Source organism: Rhea americana, unplaced genomic scaffold (genome assembly GCF_003343005.1).
Source record: "Rhea americana isolate MKP2758 unplaced genomic scaffold, rheAme1 scaffold_44, whole genome shotgun sequence".
NCBI classification, from domain to species: Eukaryota; Metazoa; Chordata; class Aves; order Rheiformes; family Rheidae; genus Rhea; species Rhea americana.
Genome location: NW_028186579.1, coordinates 133,162 through 144,462, shown reverse-complemented (window position 1 = coordinate 144,462; position 11,301 = coordinate 133,162). Strand labels below are relative to the sequence as shown.

Sequence of the window (11,301 nt, the reverse complement as noted above, 5' to 3'; positions counted from 1 at the left end):
GGCCAACGGCCGCGGCCCCGAGGGCAGCCCCGCGGCGCCGCAGGACCCCGGCACCTGCCACGGCTCCTCGCTGCCCGAGGGGCGACGAGTGTTTAGGAACCCCTCGGGAGCCGCCGCCGCCGGGCGGGGGGCGGCCTCTCCTGCAGCAATGGCGGCGCCGGGGCCGCCGTGCGCCCCCAAACGGCAGAGGCTGCCCGCCCCCGCCGGCTCGGCCCCCCCAGCTGGCGGTTGCCTCTAACCCAGCTTTTATCTGTTTTAAGGTGATTTCTTTTAAAAGGTTACATGGTCCAACTAGTAACAGCTCAGTCAACGTGATAAACTATTTAAATATAACCTGTGACAGGTCTTAAGGTCTTTGATGCCTCTGAAATGTTTATTTTACAACGGTTTTTTTCTTCAGGGATTAAGCGACTTTGTTCTTTCCCCTTTACCAGTCTATCAGTAAATGGGAAATACTGAGCTCTCTTTAACGAGGTTTTCTTGCTGGTGTTGGCGGTGACTTGCTGTAATGCCTCGTGAAGTGTGCTACCGACACGCTGTGCATCTTAGAGCATATCCAAGACATGCTTTTGCATGATCCCTTAAGGGAAAAAATAAACCCTACTTTTTGCAATACTAGCAAACAAAGCAAGGACAGGACAAGGGTCCACAGCCGGCCAGGCTTTTYAATTGGCAGGAGCACCCTGGCAGAGGCTCAGCGCGGGCCAGCCTGCCCTTTCCCTGAGAGCGCTTGGGCAGAGGGCAGAGACGACCGCGGGCAGCGCGCGCCCCCRGGAAGGGTCCCCAGCCCTCCGGTTTAGCGAGGTAGATGTGGCCGGTGGCTGTAACCGAAAGGCGATGGGTGACGGCGTACAGACGCCGTGATAATGTTACAGGCAGGCGACAGCTTCACTGCAGCACGAGCTTCTGGTGAGTCCCAGCGTGCGCCGGTCAGGGCAGCGGCGCCAGCAGCCTCTCCTGCCTTGCTTGTCTCACAGCTGGACATCTGGATGACTCCTAAAACCCCAGAATGACCCAGCCCGCTGTCAGGCATGTGAAGCAGCGGCAGCAGGGGAGCTGCTCTTGAACTGTTCATGAACTGCACGCTGGCCATCCCTGGATTTACTGCCAGAGAGGGGCAGGTTAGGAGAGATAATCAAGCACCTGAAGCTGCAAACAGAATCCAAATTTTGAAATATGCCATGGAAGTGTTTATTTGCATCTTTACACTCCTAAATCTGTCCCTGACAACTGTACATACGAAGAGCCAAATTATCCAGCTACTGCTAGCTTCAGCAGCACAAAACCAACCTGAAGGTATCTTAGCTGTCTGACCGTTTCCCCAGAAAATTTATAGTGGTAGCCTTTGACACTGGATTTACACAACTGCTAACAACTAAGAGTGAGGTTTGGAAAAGCAGGGATCCCAAAGAAAATTTCTTTATTTCTGTAACCCCCTGTGCTAGAGGCCTAGATAACTGCATGCTGTCTTAAYTTCTGCAACGCTGTGCAGGAATACTCTGTCTTAGAGACATCTGGCAGCTGGCGTGCGTTACAGCAACTTTGAGGCCTTGCTATTTTTTTTAACTGATCAGCAAGTAAGCAGAAATGACAGCAAAGTAAAAAAAAGAAAAGTTGTATATTCCCTGGAACTCTATGAAGAGTGTCTGGCTGCACTTTGTGTTCTACACATTCAACCATAAATTCATTCTTTTATTTTACAAGTGTTTACCATTTTTGATTATTTGATTTTTCAAAGTATCATGCTTAGTCACACAAGCTCAGTGTCAAAGTTAACGTTTTAGGAAGGYTGGAATTTATGCCAAACTTCCCATAACACTGCAAATAAGTAAGATACAAAATGAAAAATTTCTCCTTTATCTTCTASCTTCTTTAGATTTTCTTCCCACTGCAAAATATGGTTCCTGCTGGTAGTAAGAGCTTTCCACCATTAGTGCACAGGAACACTGTGTCAATGTTTCACTGTGAATACTTTAAATTCTATACTCATTTTCTTTCCATTACTGGTAAATTTTTCAAATAATGCAAAACTTGAAGCAAAGCCCCATTTGAAGTAGCACATGCACATGATTCTTCTGATTTCATTATTAGATGGTTACCTGAAGAGATAGCTCTTCAGCTATTTTTCCTGGAAAAGCAAAAAGCTGGATTTGCCTAACATTTTGTTTGCTGGAGCCTAGTAGATAGAACTTACAACCTAACACTTCTATGTAAGGATAGCATATAATAGGTCAGAGGTTGCTGATCATATCATTCATTATAGGGGATATTCAACTGTATTTTATTGTGATGCTCTTCCAGCCCTTTTTTCCCCTCTTCCCCCAGAAAAAATACAGAAGGCCCTAGGCCAGAACAGCTTTTAAGCACAGCTGTAAGGCACCATCCCTTGGGCTGCAGTCTGAAGCTACTGTTCCACTTTAACTTTGAGCAGCTGCTGCAAGAAGGGACAGATTTGCCTTCATCCAAACTGTGCACAGGTGTCAACCCCCCTGCCCCCAAACTGAAAATCAGCCTGAAAAGAAACCCAGCACTAGTGGTGAGTGAGGAAAGGCAGCTGAGAGTGAGGAGGAAGTTGGTAAGACCTCCCTTTTCAGCAGCAACCTGTGCTTATGCCCACCCAATTACTAACAGATGGTAAGCTCCAGTGCTGATAAATACAAGCATGTTGAAAATTCTACAATTAATAAAAACCATACAACTGCATAATTTCATCAGATTAATTAGCAACAAAGATCTAACTACAGTCTTTAAACTGGTGCTACAGTGGTAGCCTATGCACAGTGAACTATATTTTATCCAGTCTTTCATCTAGGAAAGATCATCCCATGACATGTAAAAAATAAAAATATGGGAACAGGAGGATGTAATGAGATCATTTCTTTCACTTCCTCACAGTGTTCACTCCCAAGAGATAAAACTGTAATTTAAAAAAATAAAATAATAATAATAAAAAAAACCTCCAGTGGTGCAACCACGCAACATCTCTAGGTAACCTACTCCAACATCTTATGGTAAGAAAAAAATATATATATTTTTTAAGAAAAATATTCTAAAATACGGGTTAAATCATGCACTCCTTCAAGACAATAAAAACTTTTTCTTCTGTGGACACAAAAATCACCAACCCTTCTTTAAGTTTTCAAATATGCTAAAAGTTGTTATAATGCTCCTTTTTCAGCTCTCACCTCTCACTCCAGAGCCTTTTCAGTCTGAACAAACCCAGTTCTTCCAATGTTCCAAAAGAGTTTTGCTCTTAGACACTGAATTCGTGTTCATTCTTTCCAACTTGTTATATCACTTTCACAGCATCAAATCAGTAAAGTAAAATAGTGGTTAAGAAAGCCAAGCATGTTCAAAATTTAATTAATTTGTATTGAAAACCAGTGGTTTTATTCAAAGTCTTTTTAATTTCTATCCTGTTCTCCACACCACCTTTTGTTCTTTGTTGAGAAAGTTAACAATCAAAAAGTAAAACAAATTTATAACAATTTTAAATGGTAACAAACAACTACTAATCTTAAAAGGAACATTTGATCTTTAAACTGGCTTCCATTTGTGTATTACCATATGGCTTTTGCTATTTGGTCAAAATAAAATATGTGAATTGATATAAAAGAAATTACAGAAGACCGTGCACTAATAACTCTACCATAGAGAGGCTAAACAAAAAAAAAAGGAAAATCTGAATTCAAATTGAATGGATAAACATTTACTTTATTCATTTACATCAAATCAATAAGACAGTAGTTATTTTACAAATTTCTTACCCCGAAAAGTTTGCAGGCTAAAGCCTCATMTAACTGCATACATACGTAAATACATGAATACCTAGTTAATTGTGATTTGTTATGTTATGGTAAAAACAATGAGAAACAAGAGTCTAAACTTAAAAGAATGATGAGTCCATAATATAATAAGTACACTAATGACTACTAAAATGGAATAATTTAGGAGGAGCTATGCATCTTACTCAAACCACTACATTGATTTCTGTAACTTGTTTTAACCCCAAATGCTCCAAACRTTGTCATAGTTCAGCCTGAGGTTCTTAAAGGACCAATTATTTCYGCACCTTGAAACTAAACAGATTTTTTAAAGAAATATCCAGTTGAATAGAGAACTGCAGATTTAAAAACTGAATAACAGTTAGCTGTTCCAAAATGTCCATAATAAATTTGTCAAAAATAAAATGATAGAATCAGTAAGGTTTGAAGGGACTTCTGGAGATCATCTAATCCAACCGTCAAACAAGTGGCCCATACRGGGATCGAACCCACAACCTTGGCATTATTAGCACCATGCGCAAACCAACTGAGCTAAACCTAACCCCWAAAATATGGACACTTTTCCAGTTTTGGAATTACTGAATTCCCTCCTGACGTTGTGTGGGGAAAAAAACAGAAAAAAGAAACCCTAAGAAATCCTAAATTCTGAATGGAGATGAAGGCTTTCGACACTGTCTCCCATAACATCCTCATAGGTAAGCTCAGGAGGTGCAGGACAGATTAGTGGAYAGTGAGATGTATCAAAAACTGGCTGAAAGGCAGAGCTCGCAGGGTGTCATCAGAGGCGCAGAGTCTAGTTGGAGGCCTGTAGCTAGCAGTGCCCCCAGGGGTCAGTACTGTGTCCAGTCTTGCTCAGCTTAGTCATCAGTGACCTGGATGAGGGGACAGAGTGCCTCCTCAGCAAGTTTGCCAATGATACCAAGCTGAGAGGAGTGGCTGACACACCWGAGGGCTGTGCTGCCCTTCAGAGAGACCTGGACAGGCTGGAGAGTTGGGTGGAGAGGAACCTCATGAGGTTCAGCAAGGGCAAGTGCAGAGTCCTGCACCTAGGGAGGAATAACCCTGGGCACCAGTACAAGCTGGGGGCTGACCTGCTGGAGAGCAGCTCTGTGGAGAAGGACCTAGGCGTCCTTGTAGACAACAAGTTGACCATGAGCCAGCAAYGTGCCCTTGTGGCAAAGAAGGTATCCTGGGGTGCATTAAGAAGAGTTTCATCAGCAGGTCGAGGGAGGTGATCCTGCCCCTCTACTCAGCCCTGGGGAGACCTCGAGTACTGTGTCCAGTTCTGTTTTCCCCAGTACAAGAGAGACATGGAGCTACTGGAGAGAGTCCAGTGTAGGGCTATGAAGATGATCAGAGAGCTGGAGCACCTGCCCTGTGAGGAATGGCTGCGAGAGCTGGGCCTGTTCAGCCTGGGGAAGAGAAGACTGAGGGGGGATCTTATCAGTGTGTACAAGTACCTGAAGGGAGGGTGTCAAGAGGATGGGGCCAGACTCTTTTCAGTGGTGCCAAGGGATAGGAGACGAGGCAGCAGGCACACCTGAAATACAGGAAGATCTGCCTGAATAAAACCTTCTTTACTGTGATGGTGACAAAGCACTGGAACAGGTTGCCCAGAGRGTGCTGTGGATTCTCCTTCTGTGGGGATACTCAAAACCTTCCTGGACATGATCCTGAGCAACGTGCTGTAGGTGATCCTGCTTGAGCAGGGGGGCTGGACTAGATGATCTCCAGAGGWCCCTTCCTACCTCAACCATTCTGTGATTTCAAATTATTTAAWTTTTGTAAACAAATAGAAACCAGATTGGAAAAAGCTAAGGCCTAAAACCAAAAACACTTGCTGTGTTTTTTTATGCCATTTCTAATCCTAGTTATTTTTTTATGACATATTCAGCTTAGGCACTGCCAGGTGCAATGTTCATAAGGAGATCGTATTTTATAGATGTCTGTCGTTAATATAAATGCTCTGTGACATTCAAGGTGTTTTAAGGGAACACAACAGGATTCCTGTACATGTTTCTATTGATTATTATGGGGTAGAGACAACAGCTCTTAGTTAACTGTTACAGAAGTTTCTGCGTAAAATCTAAAAAAGTACAGTGCAGTATCAGGACATTCTTTAAAAAAAGAATCATAACACCCAAACATAACTCCAGCTACATAACCAACCTGTAGCTGCAATGTATGGCACAGAGGAAGAAGGCAGAGAATGGGTGGGTGAGCTGGGGGAATACAGGTGTTAAATGTGATCATTTATACAAGATACATCAGCAGTGGCATCATCAAAGTTGTGTGTGATAGTACCACAGTATCTGTAGAAACTGGCTTTCCAGCAGAGGGYCTAAAGTGCCACTTTGAAACCTGGATCATCATTTTTTTTTTCAGAATACTATGCATCTAATACCAGGGGACCTCATAACAGGCTCCCAGGCTACATCATAGTTCAAGTTTTTWTTAGATACACATAAAACTAAGGGGAAAAGCCACCTTTATTAGAAGGGATACACAAAGCTGAAAGATAATGAACTATATACTGAGCATGTAATAACCTCATCTGCTCCAATAAAAGTGTTTAATACACTGGTTGAGAGTGAATCTACAGTAAGAGTTTTTTCTAAAAATTATTGTGGAAATCCTACTATCGGCAAAGTCCTAATGGCATCCAGTATTTTCATCCTCGAGTTATTTAAGCATGATATTTCATTTTTCTTCTTGTTTTAACAGGCACTCTGGTAGAAATACTGGAAGCTGCTTAATCTTCTACCCTTGCACTTGGTAAGTAATCCAAGGAAAACTTTCTCTCAGTGTAGACTAGCCCTACATCTATTCATTCATATCCTTCTCAAATGCAATACTGTGGATTGCAGTTTTACACTTGCATAATTTTATCTGCCTCAGTCCAGAGAAGAGAGAATCAATATTCCTGAAAGCATTATGTAATACAACCTGAAGAGAGCCAGACTTAGCCATCTTGATCTGTTTTCTTAAACAGGCTGGAGACCTAAAGGAACCATTTGTACTCCTATAAAAATCTGGTGAAATGGTATTATAATAACAATTTCCATACGGGAAAATAAATCTTACATATTTCAGAAAACTTAATTAGCAGTTATATTTGTATTGCTTGCAATTCAGGCTTATATTCTCAAAACAGACACTCTTGCTGGTCCTTTCTAAACTGCATACCTGAACTGTGGATCATTACATCAGCCAAACGAGTAGCAAAAGATACAGTGTATTCATAGCAATCATGTTTTGCTGTCTACACAGTCCAGATACACTGACCTCTGATGTCCAGCATAGCTCCATGAAACATGGATTTCTAGAAAAATAGTGTATACCTTTCTACAGAAAACACAAAGTAGAAGGCAAAACACAAACTCTTGTAGTATCTCAAGAATATCCTTTTGGTCACACACAGTCAGTGATATTTCCTACTTTTCTACTTAAAAAAAAAAGAAAAAAACAGCCATCAGGTAGGATAAATCAATGGAGAACAAAAATTTAGCAGGAAGTGCCAGCTGTTACTTAAAACGTTACTACAGTCCAAGGCTTGACATGTGCAGCAAAACAAGCTGCCACTACTTGTTAGTACATCATTCTTTATACTTTCTTTCACATGCAAATGAAGTTTGTAACACCACTACCTTTGGCTCTTTCAAATCCATCAAGATTACTCCTACACTGACTCTATGCGATACTGCCAACTATTAAATAGATGAGTAGTACAAAGTTTTGGTAATCTTACCTGGTTTGTTCCCTTTAACATATTACTGATATTTACCTTATTCTCTCCTCCTTGTTTTTCTAATATTGTTTAAATACACTGAACCTTTATTAAATAACAAACTGTTTGGGGAAAATTTATTTTATTCAGGATTAGGCACACAACACAGTAACACAGCAAAAACATCTTTTTTTATTCTAGCGTATGTTAAAAGATAATTCAAGGAAACAAGTATTTGGTATTATATACTGCTAGGAAAAATAAATCTTTCACAGTACATTCCTTTTATACTGTTGCTTCACAGAAGGAACAGAAGAGGAAGAAATATGAGTAAGGACAAACACCATTAACTCCAAGCACTGGTTAATTCTTAGCTTCTGAAGCATTTCCCATACAACAGCAAYGGACACCTTGATAGGTAAGAATAAAGCATAAGTTTAGCACACAAATCACTAAATGCATGAGATAAAAGCACTGATTTTGCTTTTATGCTCTGCTCTCCCTTTTTTAAGGYGCATGCACCAGTTGAAATCAAGATAATTAAAACTACATTTCTTCAAGAAGTCTAGTACGTAAGTATCAATTAGGCGAGAGCTGTTTTTCACTAAACAATCCTGTAGAAAGTAGTTTAAGTAACTGTATGAAAAAATAAGATCAGAGTAAAAGCATACTAGCTTATTAGAACAATGCTTTTTTCTGTTGTGCTATGGGAAGCAACTAGACCTAAAACTAGAATTTGTAAAGATACAGCCATTTCAGACACATACACAGAATCTTCACTGAGAATATTAAATACCAGTATTTTAATTCAAAGACATACTGCTAGCTGTTACCAAAATTTCCTTTGAACAGGATGTGGAAAAATACAAGTAGTTAAACGATGACTTTCTGAAGTGATCCATTGACCTAAGTTGTCTGGTTAAGCCAGAGCATGAGGTTAAGCCAGATGAGTCAGGCTTTTCCCTTGGTGTGCCACAGTAACAGCTGTACACAGAACTCTCTTTATTTTCCATAAATAAAGGCTACAGTTTACCAGACATTTAGCTTACCTGGACAGAAATAAAATAATGAGATTGGAAAGGTGATCATGAAAACCTTGTCCTGTCACRAACAAGAAAGTACCTGACAAATTTCTCATTTTTCTTTCAAAACAAACAAAAAAATGTCATATGCTGTTAGTGGAGCTCACTGCTACAGAAATTTACTGAAACAAGAATCTGCCAGYATTCAAAGTTAGAAGAGGTAGTTTTGTACATAGTTACAGGATTCAAAATTCTAATTATCATTTTTTTCCAAAATGTATTAAGCTTTATGCTTTAGAACTTCAACAAATCTTTAGAAGATCAAGAATRGGCTTCTTGCCAAAAGACAATGCAGATTATGGTGTGTGCCCCAAACTGAGTTCCCTTGGAGCCTTTGCCCTTAGTCATTTGTCAGAATCAAAGTACTGAACAGAACAGACATCAGTACTAACCCATTATGCCAGTTCTTGGATCAGCTAACCTACAGTGCAGCAGACTGCTGTAATAATCTTGTTTCAAAATACTGTTTTTAATAGAGTGCCAAGTCCTAACATTCTCAGCTTCATTCAACATATCAGCCACTAATACTCCACAACACAGCGCAAGTCTCCAATTTCTGCAAAGGTTTCAAAAGAGTAAGATTTGATCAGCTCGCAGCAGGTATTTAAACATAGATATGTGTTTACAATTGCTCAAGTTCTTTGACTTTTCAAAGAAATAGTAACTTATTCTTGGACAATGGAGAAAATCATGTTGCAGACTGCTTTTGTACAAGCTGAAGCTCATGATTAGGTTACTCTGCTAAATAAACTCTGAAAGAATTCTGTCCGAAGAAGCAGCTTTTGAAGCCTGTAACAGAAACGTAGCACTTCAAAAAAAAAAAAAAAAAAAATGATTAGGTTACTCTGCTAAATAAACTCTGAAAGAATTCTGTCCGAAGAAGCAGCTTTTGAAGCCTGTAACAGAAACGTAGCACTTCAAAAGAAAAAAAAATCTAGAATCTCAGTTGGAAAATAGTAACAATTCAGTCAGCTAATTTTTTACTACTGTTGTATTTCAGTAACAAATTAGAGAACAAAAATTAACTTCTGCACTGTTTACTGATTTCTGCCTTAATAAAACATTAATATCAGAATTCATAAATATTAAAGTGCCCAGTTTGAGACTGATGGCCTAATTTTCCAAAGCTGTAGAAAAACCATGACTTCCATGATCTTCCACTAAAACATAGAGGAAAATTCAAGAATGTGTCACATGTAACACTGCAACCACTACCATTCTGAAATAACTAATAAATCCTATCTTGTCCACTCTAAGTCTCCCACTCAGCATCCAGCACACTGAGCTGTGTTTAATATAAAAGAAACATAGTACTCTACTGATGATACCTATATGTTTTCCAGTAAAGCAATGAGTAGACTCCAAACAGTATAATTTATCTGAAATTACCTGGATTCCAGGCATGCTTTTTCTGATTTGTTTATGAAGACAAAGGGCATAGTTTTCTTATGAAACATTCATACTGGAGGCAATTATAAATCTTCACATTAAAGCACAAGCTTCCAGGCTGAACATTGCCAAAAGGGTTCATGGTCATTCCATTTTATACAACACACTTTATACATCCATAAATTTTCTGAAGAAGCATAAATTAATTCTACCTGTTTCAAGAGATGTAAAAAACCACAGATTTTAAACTGTGTAAAGTGACATTCCCAAGCTATGGAACTGACAAGATGCTCCTTCGAAAACCCAAAAGAGCATAAAATTGTGACCATGAGATAAAAAGACTAAATATGTGATCTGTAGTATTTTAGATGTGCCAGAAATTCATAGATAAGATGAATACAGCATTTAAAAAAAGGCACGAGTAGCTACTTAGTGTTTTAAGAAATTATTTTGTTTTTAWTAAAAAGTCTTTGCTTTGAGCTCACCACTCACTAGTAAATGTAGTCATTGCCCCTCACTGGGAGGTAATGATAATGAATTCAGGAGCCCACAGCCTAAGAGCCTGATCTTAAGTAACGAATCCCAAGAGTCTGTTCTAAAAAAGATGATTTCAAGAGGCCTCAAATCTACGTGGAACAACCTCAGAAGCCATATGGGTTAGAAGTTTGGTTAACTCAGGTAGTGAAAGCAGATTCCCTTTTCTATTTCTACTAAAGCCTTTTTAGCAATTCTGTTAAAAGACAAAAGCAATTTCTTCACCTTCTTTGTCTGCAGCCTCTTTTCATTCCTTAATTCTCTTCCTCCCTGTTGCAAGCCATTGTTCATTCTTGTAGTGACTCCCTCCTGTTCAGATACAACCAACCTTTCCCCTCCAACCTATACTTTTTGGATGCAAGTTTTAAAAAATGCTTAAGCTCCAAAATTCAAAAATTATCAGGCATGCAAAAAGAAGCTTCACACTGTATAAATACCAATAATTTGAACTTCTAATTTTTCTGTTTCGGGAGAGGCCAAGAAGAGGAAAGCAGGCCTGAGTCATACTTTCTGAATGCTCCAGTTCAATTACATTGCTGTCCTCTATGGCCTAAGTTTAGAAACAAAATTAAAACTATAATTAATCCTGTATTTCCTTAACTGTACTTTTCCTTATACATCTATTTCCTTATATATACTTTCTACAGCAAATGAAGGACCAGTCTCATAAGTAACATCTACTTTAGCGCACACTGTGTAATCCAGGAGCACCTGGATACTGAATGTGACAGAGAACCTACAGGAAAAAAAGAAAAAAAAAAAAAAAAAAAAAAAAAAAAAAAAA

The 11,301-nt window shown here is 39.4% G+C and overlaps 1 protein-coding gene across 1 annotated transcript in view; it reads right to left on the bottom strand.

The window, feature by feature from the left end:
- Positions 1 to 1,093, bottom strand: part of KCNH1 (potassium voltage-gated channel subfamily H member 1) — a 190,235-nt gene extending 189,142 nt beyond the window's left edge. Inside the window, exon 1 of the mRNA XM_085315778.1 lies at positions 874 to 1,093. Coding sequence (XP_085171904.1) covers positions 874 to 1,093 — 220 coding nt within the window. The remainder of the gene's footprint in view (positions 1 to 873) is intronic.
- Between the last annotated feature and the right edge of the window lie 10,208 nt (positions 1,094 to 11,301).